The 20232-nt window shown below is 42.3% G+C and overlaps 2 protein-coding genes across 16 annotated transcripts in view; both read left to right on the forward strand.

Annotated features, from left to right (window-relative positions):
• Positions 1 to 3531, forward strand: part of MICAL2 (microtubule associated monooxygenase, calponin and LIM domain containing 2) — a 188491-nt gene extending 184960 nt beyond the window's left edge. For all 13 annotated transcript variants that reach the window (XM_078853224.1, XM_078853207.1, XM_078853210.1 and 10 more), the window contains one exon: positions 8 to 3531. In XM_078853224.1, coding sequence (XP_078709350.1) covers positions 8 to 192 — 185 coding nt within the window. In that variant the 3' untranslated portion in view covers positions 193 to 3531. The remainder of the gene's footprint in view (positions 1 to 7) is intronic.
• A 13731-nt stretch (positions 3532 to 17262) lies between these two features.
• Positions 17263 to 20232, forward strand: part of PARVA (parvin alpha) — an 83773-nt gene continuing 80803 nt past the window's right edge. The window contains exon 1 of one of the 3 annotated variants that reach the window (XM_073347629.2): positions 17263 to 17745. In XM_073347629.2, the coding sequence (XP_073203730.1) occupies positions 17607 to 17745 (139 nt within the window). In that variant the 5' untranslated portion in view covers positions 17263 to 17606. The remainder of the gene's footprint in view (positions 17746 to 20232) is intronic. The other 2 variants (XM_073347625.2, XM_073347627.2) reach the window with 2 other exon arrangements.

Raw genomic sequence — 20232 nt, forward strand, 5'->3', positions numbered from 1 at the left:
CTCCTAGATAGCCTAAAAAACGAACAAGAACTGAACGAGGAGCATGAAATTTTTACTGAGATGATGAAAGTGATTGAAGAAAGGGACAAACTTGTGTCTTCCATAGAAGAGCAGAGAGTGAAGGAAAAGGCAGAAGATCAGCACTTTGAAAGCTTTATATTATCTAAGGGTTACCAACTCAGCAGGACTTAGCCACATGAAAATGTATGGAACTTCAGCTATATTAACCAACATGGAGACAGTCCTTTGGCTGAAACTGAAGGAATCATATCATTTTAGCATCAAACACTTTTAAACAGGCTTTTTGCTTGCACAGCAGTGTCTCTTAGTTCCACACAGATAATTACAGGAAGAAACATTGCAATCTTATTGTCAACAAAAAGGGCTAGTCATTTTGTGAGATGGAAAAGAACTGAATTCACCTGTGTGATGGACAGTGTGTGAAAATTACACTGGAGCTGTCCATTGTTTTCCTTTTCTTTGTAATTTTATTTTAATTCTGAGAAGAGAGTTCCTAGAGACATAACTACATGATCTGGTACTTTTGAAACAGCAACATTTTCCATTCATTTGTCTGAATCTGTGTGTATTTTTGTTTCTGTTTTGGCATGGTTGAGCCACAATGAACTGTATTCAAGTGTCAAATAAGCATTAGGTTAGTGTTTAAAATGTATTTCTAAAGGAGAAGGGGAAGAGTCTTTAGACTACTGAGTACACACGTTGTAAATAATATGTGTAAATGCAAGGTCAGGCAAATTTAATTATCAGGTGTATGTGCAAGCTTGAGTGCACTGTATGTATTGAATGAGGACTTAATGCCATATTAAAACCTGACATTATGTAAAACTGTAACTTAATACCAAAGGGATTACAATTCTTAACAAAATGTTGTAGAGTCAGAAGACCTTTTGTCTGTAGCTGACCAAAGTAATCACTGAAATATGCTTGAAGAACATTTTAAAAAATTGATTAAGAGGTACATGGTAGGTTTTGCAAGATGCATTCTTCACAAAAGCATGTACTGTATCTCAAAGTTATCACTCGTTAGAGACTTGGCACAGAATAACAAAAACTGTGGCAAAATTATTTTCTGCATTTTTATGCTGAGAGTTGATAGAAAATCTCTGCTTGTATATCAACCACATTTAAACTGCTGCTAAGATGAATGCATAAATAAGACTGTCAGAGCTATCTGTTGAATGCATTTTTTACTTTAAAAAAACATAGAAAAGTGCTTTCTAGCTTTTCTCACGCACACACACACGCACAGACTCAGCAGTTGTGCAAAAGATTTTCTAAGGCTATGTTTTCAATTTACTGTGAGCAGTCTTCTAAATCTGAGATGATTTTGTAATTTACAATTGATTGTTTCTCCCAGTTGTATGTAGGATAGTCTGAAAAGTCAGTATGAAAGACGTGGAGAAACTGGAGGACTGTTTTTGAATATTGTTTTACCTCATGTTCTGACTGGAAGGGTTTACTTTCTCATTACTAAATGAAAGGTGCTTAAATGCTGTTTCTGCCTACAGTTCAGCAGAGGCAAAGGAAACACTTCTAAATGTAAGTGTAAAAGCTTTAGGCTAATAAAATCCCACTTCACACTGGATTTTGTTAAAAATAATTTATGATCTACCTTAGTTCTTCTGTTACACTGAAATTTCATATAATACATCTTTTTAAAGATAAAATCCAGATTTTATCATCATCCATGGATTATCAATATACCTCTGTAGGGGTGAGATAAGAATACTATTGTTCTACAGTATTTATCTATTTATATTTATTTGTATATGTATCTGTTTACAGGAAATACCAATATCTAATAATAATTTACATAGTTTGATGAATTCTGTCTCTGCTTTGGATGGCAGCTATGAGATCTACAATAACAACACACTGGTAAAGCCATGCATAGTAGAGCAGAGGATTATATCATTAAGGTATACAATAGGAACAAAATATAAAGTAAGACATAAACAATATCTGAAGATATTACACATAGGGATACATTTCTAACATGCTGCACAGGAATTTAGTTACATTACTTCCATTAGTCAGTGGGAGAGGAATAGCAGAATCCCTGCATACGTTCAGAATCTATCCTCTAGCATTTTTTATCTGTTATATGCTTGTAACCCTGATCTTTGTGAGTCATCTTCTTAAGTTGTCTCTCTTGTTTAAGATGGACTCATGGTATTTACTATTGAAGATGAATCACATATATAGCGAAGACCAAAATTAAATAAATCCCAGTTTTCAGTGCAGACTTATCTGTGTTTTGAATGCTGGGGGCGGCGGGGAATTAAGCACAGAAATAAACATTTTTAAAGTTAAATTTTCTCCTTTGAAATCCACTGGCACTTCCTGCTTTGCCAAGGGATTTCCTAGATTTTTTTTTCCTTCTGGCATCACTGATACCAGAAGTTTTATGCAACCCAGTGAAGTCACAGAATGATGCATTCTGTGAAATTTGTAGCATACCAGGAGGTGCCCATAACTTCAAAGGAATTTTAAAAAGTTATAGCATATTACTTAGCTCAGTGCCTTGCATAGACAAGGAATTCATCCCCAAAATCCAGAATTACATCAATCTTTGGTTTTGTTTTGCAGTTCACCTTTACAATTAAAAGAGACCATTCATTTTAATTTGTGTTACTGCCACAGCGAAAAGGAGTGTGTAGAAAAGGGATGAGTGTAGAAATATATATATGTCTTGTTGTGATGAGGACGTTGCAATCCTCCTTTCACAAAGCATAACTTCCTCATCCAAAGTAGGATGCCTGAATTACAAGTAATCAGGTCAGTGCTAATTTATACACTGATCTTGGAACTTCAGTTTACAGCAGATGCCTGTTCTGCTGTTGGAAAGTACAACGCACAGGGCTAGAAATGTACCAGGTGCTACACTTTCCTTTTAGCTCTGAACAACTAGGGTTTGAGGGTATTTGAGACAACAGGACTTGAGGGCACTTGGCACCTTACAGGGTAAGGCCATAAAAGGGATAGTCAGCATTTTTCTGTATGCTGACTTAGTTGTAATATGAATGGTGCACAAAATAGCTGGTCTCCTGTGATTAATTGTAATCCCTCAAATGTCAGAGGGAATGCTCCTACCTGGTGCTATTCCCCCACTGAACCTGAGTACCTCACAAGATCAGCTCTAACATATTCCCTGGAGATGTTTTAGGAAAAAGTAACGAGTGAAGCGTATAAACAGTCTTCACAGAAGTGTAGGGGTTGGGAGGAAAGAGAATCCACATGCACTGATCATAGGCCAACATGCTATGTTTAGCTCAAACTCCAGAAATACATTTAAACACAAAGGTTCATGTTTAATTATGAATGTTCTTTGCCATCACTCTGCCTTTCCTGTAAATTGGCTTACTAGCTTATAAGGGATTTGTTGACTTTAAATCTTTGGCACTCTTATTGCTGAGTAAAATGTGATGTGGTGGACCATATGTCTATGTCTAAATTTACTACATGTGAGGAGGTTTGTATTTGAAAAATTAAAATGGTTTCACTCTTTAACGCCCCTGTGTCATTTCTGTAATAATCTCTCACCCTCCCCATGTTCTGGGTGAAATAAGTGTTTAGAAAAATCTTTCATGAGGAGAGGAAAGTATATCAGTATCTCACTCCATATACTGGTAATCACAGGTACATTAAAAAAAAAACACACTGCAATTTAAATTCCCCTTAGCTTGCACTTATATGTTTTATTGTTAAAAAAAGCACACCTGAGTTATATGGTGTTAAATTTTCCATCCCAGTGCATGCCCCAAATTCTGTGAACGTGAGACATAAACTAGAACAACTCCCTTCAAGCTTGATAGAAAAGGGTTCTCTCTCTTGATAAGGAATATGGTTTCTTTAAAAGTGTAGTGACCCAAATCTGTAGTTACTAATGATCTAACTCTGCCACCTGTTCATTTGATTGTATCTTCTTCTGCAAGTAGTTGTACTGACCGCAGTGGTACTAACGCATGGAATCTGAACCCTGAATGTAAGCGAGGTGGGGAGAGCTGGCTTAGGCAGCACCTCGTCTTCTCTCCGCTCCACCTTCGCTTCTTCAGTTCTGAACTGATGGATGGTCCCGTCTCCTCAGATGACAGATGGACAGAAGCTGCCTCTAAAAGGTCAGGAGAGTTTTTGGCAGGTTTGAGCTCTCACTTTCCTTCTGCTGTGGTGCCATTTTCATTCTCTCTGATCTGCCTCAGAGACAGACACTCAGAGCCGTGGTGTTCCTGATATTGTGACTCCTAAATTCTCAGATTTCCATAGAATTTATCCACCCTCTAGCTTTACTGGAAATTGTGGGTCAAATTCTGTCCTCATTTATGCCCAGGCAATTGACTAACTTCAGTAAATGGCTGCCAAGCACACTGAAGTCAGTGGGGTTGCATTGGTGTAAATGAAGGCAGGATTTGGTTCCACGTGGCTAAATGTTGCTCAGTTCCTTGAACCTTTAGAGGAGGTTATCTTCTCCCACCCCCTCACCTCCAAACATCTTGTGCTTCTCCAGCTTGGAAGCAAAGAGGAAGCTTGAAAATATGGCAGCCATTCAAGCTTGCTGCAATGTGTGTGGGAGGAGGTAGGGGATGTATTCGGGCTTACTATGTATTTTTGTGATGGGAGATATTGAGACCTGCAGCATTGCTTGCTGTTAAATGAATAAACTCTAATTTTCTCCTGTTTTCTCTTGTCTAGGTTGGCATATCTAGCGATATTGCAGAGCTTGAAATGATATATATTGTTACAATATACAGTCTGAATAGCTCTTTGGGTTTGCACTTCTTTTTTTATGAACACAGGGCATATCATTGTAATTGCTTTGATGTAGCTGGCTGGGTGTCTCTGAGCAAAAGTGACAATAGTAGTTTACCACATTGCATAATGAGGCATCAGCATTTTTGTTCACTTATATCCAAAGTAGACTGCAAATGCATCCTATGCTGGACCCCAAACTGATGCTGGGAGGCAGGCTTTGGCAAAAGGCACTTCCAAAAAGCTGGATTAAGCTGCTTGTTCTATTAAAAACGGGCACCATTTTATACCTTAGTGAGCCTTCCCACTATTAAAAAGCTTTAGAACTGTGACCATTGCATTTTAGACTATGCCTGGAACTTGTTTGTATGGTAGTATATTTACACTATTATAGAGTGACTACTATCCCTATCGCCTTCATGACAACCAAATCTCATATAGCTAGAATTTAGCAAATAACTTGTAATGACTAAATTATTCAGTGGAATTCACCACAACTTTAGTTTGCATATTGTGCATGAACAGATTGTGTGGTCTCCTCAAATGTATTAGTTATTCACAATTATTCACCCAATAATTCTTGCAAATAATTCTAAGTCCATAGCTGGTTGGGAGCAGTTGGTGGCAGGTATTCAATATTTGAAGGTCAGACATTTTTGATTGGAGACACAGATCATGTGCTATGTTTCCATTCACTGACAGGATGAGGGTGCCTCTTACAGTCAGGTTTCTAGTGTGAATATCTCAACTACAAATTAGGAACTCACGTTGCACAAATATGCATTTAAAATATTGCCCTTTGGAACCCCAATCTGAAGTCCCCTGTGAGGAGTCCGTCCATGGATTTCAATGAGCTTTGCAGCAGACACTTGGTGGCTATTCTTGCCCGGAATATTCACTTGCTGGAATATTCATAGAAATGTGGCATAAGAGGCTTGGGACACAGATGCTGCATATGGATTTGTAAATACAGAAGACTATTAAATAAATACCACTGAAAGATTTTTGTGAAGTGAGGCTGTCCCAGAGAGTTCAGATTTAAATAAATATGGTATGGGCCTGATTCTAGACATGTGTCACTCTGGCCTATTGTTTATAGTTGACTGTAAATAGTGATATATATATCATTAAAAGCCACGTGAGCTTATTTATAATGGTGCTTTCTCTGTATTAAAACTTGCCAATTAGGTCATTTTTTTCATTGTATATAGTAGCTCTTCTTTTTCACCTACAGTTTTTATTTATTAAGTGTTGGGCTAGTTCTTAGAGGTCCTAACATATAAGATGAGCGCACAACATATTTATGAATGAGCTACTTGAAGATCAACTGTTTTCTTGAAATTTATATGATAATGGTTGTTTTTATTTCTATAGTGCCCACACTGCTGGGCATGTTAGAAAGGTATAAAGACAAGATCCTTGTCCCAAAGGGCTTACAAGCTAACCAGAAAAAGTACAAACAAATGAATGCGGATGTGATTCAATGGTGAAGCTAAGCATGAATCTTGTTAGTTCTATGTTTTTTTGTTGAGGTGTAGGGGGCTCCTTAGAGGAATGGGGGAAAAGAAGAGAGAGTTGCCAAAAACTTTTATTTAATGGTGTCAAGTTATTTTATGGGTATTTGGTCTCCATTTGTTTGATTAGCCGAGAGAGAGAAACAAGTAAAACTTAGGCGGATATGAAGTATCAGAGGGGTAGCCGTGTTAGTCTGTATCCACAGAAACAATGAGGAGTCCGGTGGCACCTTAAAGACACAGATTTATTTGGGCATAAGATTTCGTGGGTAAAAACTCACTTCTTCAGGTGCATGGAGTTAAAATTACAGATGCAGGCATAAATATATATATATTGGCACATGAAGAGAAGGGAGTTACCTTACAAGTGGAGAAGCAATGTTGAAGGCCAGTTCGGTCGGGGTGGATGTTTTCCACTCCAAACAATTGATGAGGAGGTGTCAATACCAAGAGAGGGGAAAATTGCTTTTGTAGTGAGCCAGCCACTCCAGTCCCTTTTCAAGCCCAAATTGATGGTGTTAAGTTTGCAAATGAATTGTAGCTCTGCAGTTTCTCTTTGAAGTCTGTTTTTGAAGGTTTTTTTGTTGAAGGATGGCTACTTTTAAATCTGTTATTGAATGTCCAGGGAGATTGAAGGGTTCTCCTACTGGCTTTTGTATGTTACCATTCCTGATGTCTGATTTGTGTCCATTTATCCTTTTGCGTAGAGACTGCCCGGTTTGGCCAATGTACATGGCAGAGGGGCATTGCTGGCACATGAGGGCATATACAACATTAATAGATGTGCAAGTGAATGAGCCCCTGATGGCGTGGTTGGGTCCTATGATGGTGTTGCTAGAGTAGATATGGGGACAGAGATGGCAATGGGGTTTGTTACAGGGATTGATTCCTGGGTTAATGTTTCTGTGGTGCGGTGTGTAGTTGCTGGTATTTGCTTCAGGTTGGGGGGCTGTCTGTAAGCAAGGATTGGCCTGCCTCCCCAAGACCTGTGAGAGTGGAGGATCGTCCTTCAGGATAGGTAGTAGGTTGTAGATCTGTCCTATCTACAATCTCAGGGACTCTCTTTCTGCCCCACCACCCCCACACACACGATACAGTTCTGTTGGTGATCTGGAAGGCTACTTTTGCCATCTATGACTCAAGGAATATTTTCAACACACCACTGAACAGATCACTGACCCACAGGAAACCTCCTACCAACACTACAAGAAGAAGAATTCTGAGTAGACTCCTTCTGATGGTCGAAATGACAGACTGGTCTTCTACATAGAGTGCTTCTGCAGACGTGCACAGGCTGAAATTGTAAACAAACAGCATCACTTGCCCCTATAACCTCAGCTGTATAGAACGCAATGCCACCCACAGTCTCAGAAACAACTCTGACATTATAATCAAAGGGGCTGACAAAGGAGTCCTGTAGTCATCATGAACAGGTCAGATTATGAACAGGAGGCTACCAAGCAACTCTCCAACTACACCATCTGCTCAAGAAACTCCCTGCTACAGCATGGGAACAAATCTACGCAGACATACCCCTAGAGCCCCGACCAGGGGTATTCTATCTGCTACCCAAGATCCATAAACCTGGAAATCCTGGATGCCCCATCATCTCAGGCATTGGCACTCTTACAGCAGGATTATTTGGCTATTTGGACTCTCTCCTCAGACCCTAAGCTACCAGCACTCCTAGCTATTTTCGAAACATCACCGACTTTCTGAGGAAACTACAATGCATTGGTGATCTTCCTGAAAACACCATCCTAGCCACGATGGATGTAGCTCTTTACACCAATATTCCATATGAGGATGGACTACAAGCTGTCAGGAACAGTATCCCTGAGGAGGCCCTGGGACACCTGGTGGCTGACCTTTGTGACTTTGTCCTCACCCACATCCATTTCAGATTTGGGGACAGCACCAGCACTGCTGGCTGACTTAGAACAATGTTTCCTCAGCTCTCATGCCCTAGCGCCCCTCCTCTACTGACGCTACATTGATGACATCTTCATCATATGGACCCACGGGAAGTAGGCCCTTGAAGAATTCCACCTGGATTTCAACAATTTCCACCCCACCATCAACCTCAGCCTGGTCCAGTCCACACAAGAGATCCACTTCCTGGACACTACAGTGCAAATAAGCGATGGTCACATAAATACCACCCTATACTGGAAACCTACTGACCGCTATACTTACCTACATTCCTCCAGCTTCCATCCAGGACACATTACACGATCCATTGTCTACAGCCAAGCCCTGAGATACAACCACATTTGCTCTAATCCTTCAGACAGAGACAAAAACCTACAAGATCTCTATCAAGCATTCTTAAAACTACAATACCCACCTGGAAACAGATTGACAGTGCAAGATGGGTACCCAGAAGTCACCTACTCCAGGACAGGCCCAACAAGGAAAATAACAGAGCACCACTGGCCATCTTGTACAACCCCCAGCTAAAACCTCTCCAGCGTATCATCAATGATCTACAACCTACCCTGAAGGACGATCCCCCACTATCACAGGCCTTGGGATGCAGGCCAATCCTCGCTTGTAAACAGTCTCCCCCACACCGCCAACCTGAAGCAAATACTCACCAGCAACTACAGAAAACACCACAGAAACACTACACACCACAGAAACACTAACCCAGGAACCAACCCTGTAACAAACCCCGTTGCCTTCTCTGCCCCCATATCTACTCTAGCAACACCACCATAGGACCCAACCACACCATCAGGGGCTCATTCACCGACACATCTACCAATGTGATATATGCCATCATGTGCCAGCAATGCCCCTCTGCCATGTACATTGGCCAAACCGGACAGTCTCTAAGCAAAAGGATAAATGGACACACATCAGGAATGGTAACATACAAAAGCCAGTAGGAGAACCCTTCAATCTCCCTGGACATTCAATAACAGATTTAAAAGTAGCCATCCTTCAACAAAAAACCTTCAGAAACAGACTTCAAAGAGAAACTGCAGAGCTACAATTCATTTGCAAACTTAACACCATCAATTTGGGCTTGAATAGGGACTGGAGAGGTTGGCTCACTACAAAAGCAATTTTCCCCTCTTTTGGTATTGACACCTCCTCATCAGTTGTTGGGAGTGGACAACATTCACCCTGACTGAATTGGCCTTCAACATTGCTTCTCCACTTGTAAGGTAACTCCCTTCTCTTCATGTGCCAATATATATATTTATGCCTGTATCTGTAATTTTCACACTATGCATCTGAAGAAATGGGTTTTTTACCCATAAAAGCTTATGCCCAAATAAATCTGTGTCTTTAAGGTGTCACCGGACTCCTCATTGTTTAGGTGGATATGCACTGTCACCTTAGTATCCTCTCTTAATTTGCTGTTAGCTATTAACAAGCTTACAGAAATAATTAATGATGAGATGAATGCTTAGCAATTAGCTGCATAGAGTTGGCAGGTCAAGGCTTTAGCAGATGGTTGATTGCAAACATTCAGAAAAATATTTAGGGTGGGATTTTCAAAAGCATTCAGAACTGGCCTAATTCTGCTCTCACTAAAGCCAATTGGAATGTCACAACTGACTACAATGAGAGCATCAGTATGCCAGCACTGAGTGATCTTGAAATTCCACTCAGTGTCTGACGATCATGTGGTCTAAAGGTTAGAGAAAAAGTGTAGTTAAAAGAAACATGTTGAGCTACAATCCAATCTAATTTACTGTGTGACTTTGTTTTAGTCAGCCCAGCTTGAACCGTGTGTTAAATAGCAGAAATGTAGTGAAAACGAGATATGACATCAAAGCTGAGCTTTCTCCTGTGAATCAGTTATCTGAGGCCACACATATAAATCTAAACTGTGGTATTCTTTCCGCTAATCAAGCTCTCCTTCCTATTTGCCTAACCCAGTGGTTCTCAAACTTTTTTTTTCATGGACCACTGAAAATTGCTGAGGGTCTTGGCGGACCACTTAATTAGCTAACTATTGTAAAGTGCTTTGGATAAAACCCCTAAATTAAAAAAAAACTTAATTATTAACATTTTTTGTTCTACAAATAAAAGCACACAACTCATATTTTAATATCAGTAGTCTTACCTTTCTAATGTGATGGATGTGCCCTCTCCCCTGCCGCGGAAGCCCCCGAGCTGGGGCTGGGAAGGAAGGCCATCTCTCCCCAGTAGCCACAGCCCTAGAGCTGGGGAAAGTCACCTCGTTCTCTGGCTGCTGCAGCCCTGCATGTCCCAAATTCCTCCCACCCCCTCTTCTCAACCCACTGCCCACTCACCTGCCCTATTCCCCCCAAGACCACCACCTCACCTTACATGTGCATCTTCTCCAGGGTCCAGGCACCTAATTAGTGGAGTGGCACTTCATTCTCTTGTGTGCGGCCGCCCAGGCATGCACGGTGACGGGTTTGGTCATAGAGACTGTCACTTGATGTGCTGGAATTGCCTTTGAGCCCGTTTTCCCTGCCAGCTTGGGACTCCAGAACTTTGCCTTGTTGAGCCAGACACACTAGCCTGCTGCAACACAGACCGAGGTTTGGTCCATGCCCACAAAGCTGCAGACTTTAACCAAAAACTGCTCAGCAGGTCACCTGCCTCCAGCACCCGGACACCGAGCTCCCAATGGGATCCAAACCCCAAATAAATCCATTTTACTCTGTATAAAGCTTATACAGGGTAAACTCATAAATTGTCTGCCCTCTATAACACTGATAGAGAGGTTTCAGAGTAACAGCCGTGTTAGTCTGTATTCGCAAAAAGAAAAGGAGTACTTGTGGCACCTTAGAGACTAACCAATTTATTTGAGCATGAGCTTTCGTGAGCTACAGCTCACTTCATCGGATGCATACTGTGGAAACTGCAGAAGACATTATATACACAGAGACCATGAAACAATACCTCCTCCCACTCTCCTGCTGGTAATAGCTTATCTAAAGTGATCATCAAGTTGGGCCATTTCCAGCACAAATCCAGGTTTTCTCACCCTCCGCCCCCCCCCCCCCCCAACTCACTCTCCTGCTGGTAATAGCCCATCCAAAGTGACCACTCTCTTCACAATGTGTATGATAATCAAGGTGGGCCATTTCCAGCATAAATCCAAGTTTAACCAGAACATCGGGGGGGGGGGTAGAAAAAAACAAGGGGAAATAGGCTACCTTGCATAATGACTTAGCCACTCCCAGTCTCTATTTTCTTGTAGGTGTTAGTCACCTACTACAGGACAGGCCTAACAAAGAAAATAACAGAACGCCACTAGCCGTCACCTTCAGCCCCCAACTAAAACCCCTCCAACGCATTATTAAGGATCTACAACCTATCCTGAAAGATGACCCAACACTCTCACAAATCTTGGGAGACAGGCCAGTCCTTGCCTACAGACAGCCCCCCAACCTGAAGCAAATACTCACCAACAACCACATACCACACAACAGAACCACTAACCCAGGAATCTATCCTTGCAACAAAGCCCGTTGCCAACTGTGCCCACATATCTATTCAGGGGACACCATCAAAGGGCCTAATAACATCAGCCACACTATCAGAGGCTCGTTCACCTGCACATCCACCAATGTGATATATGCCATCATGTGCCAGCAATGCCCCTCTGCCATGTACATTGGTCAAACTGGACAGTCTCTATGTAAAAGAATAAATGGACACAAATCAGATGTCAAGAATTATAACATTCATAAACCAGTCGGAGAACACTTCAATCCCTCTGGTCACGCAATCACAGACATGAAGGTCGCTATCTTACAACAAAAAAACTTCAAATCCGGACTCCAGCGAGAAACTGCTGAATTGGAATTCATTTGCAAATTGGATACTATTAATTTAGGCTTAAATAGAGACTGGGAGTGGCTAAGTCATTATGCAAGGTAGCCTATTTCCCCTTGTTTTTTTCTAGCCCCCTCCCCCCGACATTCTAGTTAAACTTGGATTTATGTTGTAAATGGCCCACCTTGATTATCATGCACATTGTAAGGAGAGTGGTCAGCTTGGATGAGCTATTGCCAACAGGAGAGTGAGTTTGTGTGTGTGTTGGGGGTGGGGGGGGATGAGAAAACCTGGATTTGTGCTGGAAATGGCCCACCTTGATTATCATGCACATTGTAGGGAGAGTGGTCACTTTGGATGAGCTATTACCAGCAGCAGAGTGAGTTTTTGTGTGTGTGTTTTTTTTGAAACAAGGGGGTGGGGGGGTGAGAAAACCTGTATTTGTGCTGGAAATGGCCCACCTTGATTTTCATACACATTGTGAGGAGAGTGGTCACTTTGGATAAGCTATTACCAGCAGGAGAGTGAGTTTGTGTGTGTGGTTTTTGGAGGGGGTGGGGGGGTGAGAAAACCTGGATTTGTGCTGGAAATGGCCCACCTTGATTATCATACACATTTTAAAGAGAGTGGTCACTTTGGATGGGCTATTACCAGCAGGAGAGTGAGTGGGGGGGCAGAGGGTGAGAAAACCTGGATTTGTGCTGGAAATGGCCCAACTTGATGATCACTTTAGATAAGCTATTACCAGCAGGAGAGTGGGGTGGGAGGAGGTATTGTTTCATGGTCTCTGTGTATATAATGTCTTCTGCAGTTTCCAGTGTATATAATGTCTTCTGCAGGTTCCACAGTATGCATCCAATGAAGTGAGCTGTAGCTCATGAAAGCTCATGCTCAAATAAATTGGTTAGTCTCTAAGATGCCACAAGTACTCCTTTTCTTTTTACTGATAGAGAGATATGCACAGGTGTTTGCTCCCCCAGATATTAATCACTTACTTTGGGTTAATTAATAAACCAAAGTGATTTTATTAAGTATTAAAAGTAGGATTTAATTGGTTTCAAATAATAACAGATAGGACTAGGTAAGTTACCAAGCAAAATAAAACAACACACACAAGTCTAACCCAAATACATTAAGAAACTGAATACAGGTAAATCTCACCCTCAGAGATGTTTCAATAAGCTTCTTTCACAGACTAGACTCCTTCCTAGTTTGGGCCCAATCCTTTCCCTCTTGTTAATTCCAGCAGGCATCTTAGGTGAAAAGCTGGGGCTTTCTCATGACTGGGACATGTTCTGTTCCACCTCCTTTTATAGCTTTAGCACAAGGTGGGAATTTTTTGTCTCTCTGGGTCCCCACTCCTCCTCCTAAATGGCAAAGCACCAGGTTTAAGATGGATTCCAGTTCAGGTGACAAGATCGCAAACTTTGTAATGATACTGTACAAGAGACCTTTTGCATGAAGCATATTCCAGTTATAGCATATTTACACTCATAAGCATATTTCCACAAAACATTATGGAGTACAATGTCACATGCATCTTAGAGGGAATTATTTGTGGACCACCTGAATGGAGCTCACAGACCACTGGTGGTTCATGGACCACAGTTTGAGAACTTCTGGCCTAGACCATAATGAGTATATTAATATGGTCTATCCCTCTCAGCTTATTGAGAAAATTAGTTTGGATAAAATCCTTCCTTCACTGCAGTTGTATGTCACTCTGAGTGATATGACCCTGTGGTAAACTAAAAAAAAACAGGTATGAAGGGCTGTACAAGGAGGAGCATATGGCTGTGTAGTTATGTTTTTTGTGTGTGAGCCCTTGGGATATTGAATTTTATAAAACCAAAACAACCTTTCCCCCCACAAACCCAGTAGACCTATATTACTGCAACTTTATATAAGGTTGAGAGTTTACACAAATAAAAACTGAGAAATTTAAAGTTGTTTTCTACATCAACCATAACTTCCCCCTTATACATATGTATGTAGTCTTTGTATTATTGTATGTAGTTTTAATTCAATGTTCTATATATGATCCCAGACAGAAACACTAAGTTAAGATGGAGGGTATGTAGCATGTAAATTAACGGTAAAGAACTTTACAGTGATGTTGTCGTTATTCCAGTACTAAGAATTTCAAACCAGGAAATTCAGAGTTAAAGTTATACTTAAAAGAATTCCAAATACGTTAAGGTAAATACACAGTTAAGGCACCCCAACAACCATAACTCTGCCACTATAGTGTCCCCAGGAAATAACAATTGTTGTTAAGGCAATTTAATATTTGTGGTCTCAAATTAGATTAAACTGATTTTAAAGACACATTCTTTTTTTTTTTTTCATTTTTTCCCACCTCCTGGCAGCAAAATCTCTCCCATAAAGGATGTTGCATAATATATTTTTCTGAATTGAATGTCCATATTTTGAAAATAAAGAGGAAGACCAGGTAGGGGGAAAAAAAAGGTACCGGGGTTTTTTAGTCGAACAAGTAACGTAGCAATTGAACATTTAGTTCAGATTTTGCATGCTATAAGGCTACGTGCCCCAGTGTGCATTGTAGCCGGCAAAATATCTGATTTGTCCTTTCTGTCATTAAGATGGAATCTGGTGGCAGAAAGGCAGCCAGACCTTCACTTGAAAAAAAATCTTTTTAATCTCCTGTGCCCATAAGATTTACATCCATAAGTACGTATTTACATGAATAAATTAGGTATAAATGGGGATCTAGCTGTGTAATTATGTGTAAATATGTAGGCCTCCATGTGCTCATATGAAGGTCTTGAGGCTATATTTATTTCTCTCTCCTCTTTTAGAAAAGTCTCTAACTACATCCTTAAAAAAAAAAAAATTAAAGCACCTGCTGACCTGATCCACAGTGTCTGAGTAAACAAAACTTAGAATCATAGAATCATAGAATATCAGGGTTGGAAGGGACCCCAGAAGGTCATATAGTTCAACCCCCTGCTCGAAGCAGGACCAATTCCCAGTTAAATCATCCCAGCCAGGGCTTTGTCAAGCCTGACCTTAAAAACCTCTAAGGAAGGAGATTCTACCACCTCCCTAGGTAACGCATTCCAGTGTTTCACCACCCTCCTAGTGAAAAAGTTTTTCCTAATATCCAATCTAAACCTCCCCCACTGCAACTTGAGACCATTACTCCTCGTTCTGTCATCTGCTACCATTGAGAACAGTCTAGAGCCATCCTCTTTGGAACCCCCTTTCAGGTAGTTGAAAGCAGCTATCAAATCCCCCCTCATTCTTCTCTTCTGCAGACTAAACAATCCCAGCTCCCTCAGCCTCTCCTCATAAGTCATGTGTTCTAGACCCCTAATCATTTTTGTTGCCCTTCGCTGGACTCTCTCCAATTTATCCACATCCTTCTTGTAGTGTGGGGCCCAAAACGGGACACAGTACTCCAGATGAGGCCTCACCAATGTCGAATAGAGGGGAACGATCACGTCCCTCGATCTGCTCGCTATGCCCCCACTTATACATCCCAAAATGCCATTGGCCTTCTTGGCAACAAGGGCACACTGCTGACTCATATCCAGCTTCTCATCCACTGTCACCCCTAGGTCCTTTTCCGCAGAACTGCTGCCTAGCCATTCGGCCCCTAGTCTGTAGCGGTGCATTGGATTCTTCCGTCCTAAGTGCAGGACCCTGCACTTATCCTTATTGAACCTCATCAGATTTCTTTTGGCCCAATCCTCCAATTTGTCTAGGTCCTTCTAGGTACTTCTGAAAAATAGAGTTGATTTTAGTAGCATGTGAAACACTGTAGAATATGCAGATAACTGTTCAAAAATACAATAAATGTTATGAGTCAGAGAGAGCAAACAGAAGGAAATGTGATATCCTACCAACCCTCAAGCCAATGCCACGTTTAGAAGAATGGCACTGTATGGCTGTAGAATGTTGTTCTCTAGGGCATGTGCAAACAGTATACAGTATGTCTGTATTTATTTATGTCTGTCATTTATGTCTGCCTCTCATCAGACACTCACCGTTACTGACTTGTAAACACAACAATTATTAACTGATTTAGAAATATCCTCATGATAATTTCATTTCACTTATTATGCCTAATGGATAGCCAGATATTTGCATGAAGTGTGTGTGGCTTTTTGCCTAAATTGTTAATCAAGTGATTAAGTGGTAAGTGAAAGTAGCACATCCAGATGACACTAATGCTGTCCCACTCCTGGGCCTCTCCTGAACAGACTGCCAATCATGGTAAACTCTGTGTTTTTTATTATTCTTTTCTTCCAGGCTACTCGTTTACAAATCAATTAAGAAAACAGGGACACAGTACTTCTCCTTAATGGGAAATATACTAGAAAATGGTATTTCTTTTTCATTTACATATATTTGTCATAGTACTGACCGTTCTTTCTTTTGTTCTTTTTCTTACTGTATATGTAATATATGTTGCAGTTTTGTTTCTTTCTTATCAGTGCATTATATTGTACCCACATACTATGATGATGGATGCAACAGAGGGGAGTGGAGGGAGAAATATAGTGTGAGATTAAAGCCCATTTTGAAAATTGAGTATTAACTTGCAGAAAGCTTGCTAGTGTTTTCTTATTAGCTTGTTGTCTTTCCTAGTGAGAATTGGTCAGACAACATGGAAACATTCACCTTAACCTGTACTCCTTTCCACCCACTTCCAGAATTTAGGAATCCTGGTAGCAGCATTTAAGTAATTTGGGCCATGGCCCTGCAAACACTTCAAGCTGAGTAGTTCTTCAGGTTTAGATGGGACTAATCTCTTGTCATGTGTAAAGTTAAGCATGTGTATATGGTTGAAGGATAAGGGCCTGTTTGTGGCCCAAATCCCTATGGGATGAGCCCAGTGTATAAATCTAAATCGGATGGAAGAGAAGCCTGAGCTGTAGCTGAGGAGCACTTGGTACACCTTTGAGTGGGAAAGAAGGGTGTGTCAAGGTGGCTTTGAGCTAACTCTTTGTGCCCACCAGCCTTGGGTCCATGTGGGTAAGGGCCCTAGTTTTAAATTAGAGCAACTTGGCTTGATCTTGCTTGGAAAGATCAGAATCTCACCGGCCTGGGATTGTCACAAATTTATTATTTATAGGGTCAAAATCTTTAGAGAAGCAAAGGTACCTCCCCTCCCCGGCTGAGGGCACAGTTCATGCTCTTAACAGCAGCTGGGTACATCTTGGGTAGGATGCACCTGCCTGGAAGAGAGGGTGGGTGGTAGATCTTCCCCTTTTCTGAACGCTAAGCTCCTAGTGCAGAGCCAGGAATCCCCCCTCCAGTGAGGCAGCCAACGGCCCGGCCCGGCCCGCTGCCCCCAGGACTGGGCAGGAAGGGTGGGCTGGAAAGCGGAGTACACGGCGGTGCAGCAGGGGCTGAGGGAGCGGGGAGCGCACAGAGCGGCCTTCCGTGGCGCAGGGCGGGAGGGAAGCAGAGAGCAGGAGCTGCTTGAAATGCTTGAAATAATTCCGCTTCCGTTTGGAGCAGGGAGCAGCCTCCCGCTCCAGCTGGGTTTCAAACCTGCCTCCCCTCAGCCCTGAACGCGGGCGCGGCATGGCAGCCTCTCCCCCGAAATCCCCCTCGGCCCCCAAGTCCCCCACCACCCCCAAGTCGCCCCCGTCGCGGAAGAAAGATGACTCCTTCTTGGGCAAACTTGGAGGGACCCTGGCCCGGAGGAAAAAAGCCAAAGAAGGTAAAAGGGCCAGGATGGCCCGGCTCCTGGCAGCGCCCTCGGCTGGGCGGCTCTGGGGAGAGGGGCTGACTCCGGAGGGCTCGCTGCGGCGGCGTGTGGAGGAGAAGCTGGAGGGAGTGGCGGCGCCCCCGCCCCGCGCTTTGCCCTGCGCTCCCCCTCGGAGCAGGAGCAGGAGCGGGGCGGACGGGACCGTGGCGCTCGGGGCGGGGCAGGGCGGGAGGCTGCGGCCGGGCCAGGGGGCTGAAGGGCTGGGCGCGCCCGGGCTGCGGCTCGCTCTGTTTTTCCCTGTGGAACGCGTCACGCCCCAGAAAAATGCTGGAGCCCTAAGCGGGGGGGTCGGCTCATCGTCCCCCCCCCCCCCCACCTGAGCGCGCTCCCAGTGCCCCCCTCTCTGCTCCTGCTTTCTGCACCCCCGAGCGCATCACCGACTCCTTAGCTATGCGGAGCCTCTGGCTTGCTTCGCACGCCCTAAGGCGCTGGGGCCGGGGCTGTCTGGTTTAGCGGAGGCTGGCAAGCCGTGCCCTGGCGAATAAGACAAGGGTTGTCTTTAATGCAGACCCTGGAGTGACAGGGCCTCTGTGCACGCTCCTCGGTGGTGCTGTGCTGGGAGGAATTTCTTCCCAGAATGGGTATAAAGCAGCGAGTGTGCGTGTGTGCATCTCAATTTATGTTCCCTGGGAAAATGTGCAGTTGGCAGCTGGACAAGACAAGCCTGGAGGGCGATCTGTGTGTTTACATGCTGGAGCTGCTTGCGGCGTTCGGGGAGTGGAATTTGTGGAGTTTTTGAAATGTACCTTAAGCTTCATTTTTATCTTCATTTCAGAGCTGATTGGCTGGAGAATCTAGCGATTACAATTACGAAAGAATAAGGAGCCAGAGGGGATTGTGTGGGGGTAATAATGTATTTGGGCTGAATAACCAGTTTCCTAGAGAAGTAAAATTCATGAGATGGAATTCTCACTGAGCTTTATTACTAATATTCTAATGAAATGATTCGTAAGTGGCTGATTGGGAGATGCACAAATTAAAGACTGGAGGTGGGGGGGGTGTTCCAGGAATGTAGGACCAGATTTAGGTAGAGCAAGGGGAGATGTTGGATGAACACTTAGGAATTTATGCCATTTCACTAAAAGAGATGAAGTGCCAAAATAAAAATAACATAAACATAATGGGTCTGAATCAGCTATTTGGCCACATTCTGCTATGCCACCAGTGTGAAATGGCCCTAAAGCTGGCTTAACTAGTGCATGGAGGATAACTTCCTATGCAGATGTGTCCTGTTTATGCAACTATCCAGTTTATACAACTCTTCTCACTGTAGTTCTTGTATCTACTCTGGTATAAGGTTTCAGAGTAGCAGCCATGTTAGTCTGTATTCACAAAAAGAAAAGGAGGACTTGTGGCACCTTAGAGACTAACAAATTTATTTGAGAATAAGCTTTTGTGAGCTACAGCTCACTTCATCAGATGCATTCAGTGGAAAATACAGTGGGGAGATTTATGGTATAAGGGTGATCCTCCCGTGGCTTAGAATTAATTTTGCTGGAGGAAAAGGTCCATTGGCAGGTTGCCCCTGGGCCACACAAAACCTCTGCTTGTGGTTTTGTTCCCTTTTAGCAATCTGACATAAGCTGGTGCAGACCTTAGGCATCTCTAACTTTTTGCAGGACCTCAGCAGGAATAGTGCAAAGGTCAGTTTTGAGCACCTGTGCCCAGAACTGTGCTCTGTGCAAATCAGCCACAAACCAGAATCTGGACCAGTATATTTCATATGTAGGTTGTAACACTAACTGAAAAAAGCAAGTTCAACACTGAGGATGATGGTACCTTCCTTGACTTGTCCTGTCATGGCAAGCTGTGGCAGCACAGATTACTTTATGTACAGTTGCATGTTGATCTGAGAGGTTGGTGGAGTATCAAAGTATAACAGGAGGAATGAACAGTGTTATACTTAACTTAGAATTTCTTTGTTTCTGTTGCTTTATGTCAACAAAATTATATAGTTAATTTTCTTTATTTTTCTCATTTATTAAAGAAAAATTCTTTATAGAAATGCATGAGATTAAAGGACATACTTATATTTGTGGTCTATATTTTTACACGTGAATGATTCTTACAACAGTGGGGACGTTTTAGTCTGAATCATATTTTTCACTGTTTACAGCTTTACAAATGATTTCATTTGACATAGCGCACATTTTACTAAACATATTTGATGATATTGATCTCAAAACAAAGTAAAATATTTTTCTCTCTTTAAAGTTTTCTTGTAGTCTGTGAACCTCTCTCAAAGTAACTCATGATTAGACTGTTTTTAAAAAAGTCTAGAATATTGAAAGAAGAGACCACCTTTTCCCCTGTCACATTTTGTATGAGCCTGGTGTAGTGATTAAAGTAGGGGACTGGGAGTTTTGGGTTCTATTTCTGACTTTACTGATGAGTCACTTTAGCCCAGATCCACAAAAGGACTCAGGTACCTACCTCCCC

The sequence above is a fragment of the Lepidochelys kempii genome, chromosome 6 (assembly GCF_965140285.1).
Source record: "Lepidochelys kempii isolate rLepKem1 chromosome 6, rLepKem1.hap1, whole genome shotgun sequence".
NCBI lineage: Eukaryota > Metazoa > Chordata > Testudines > Cheloniidae > Lepidochelys > Lepidochelys kempii.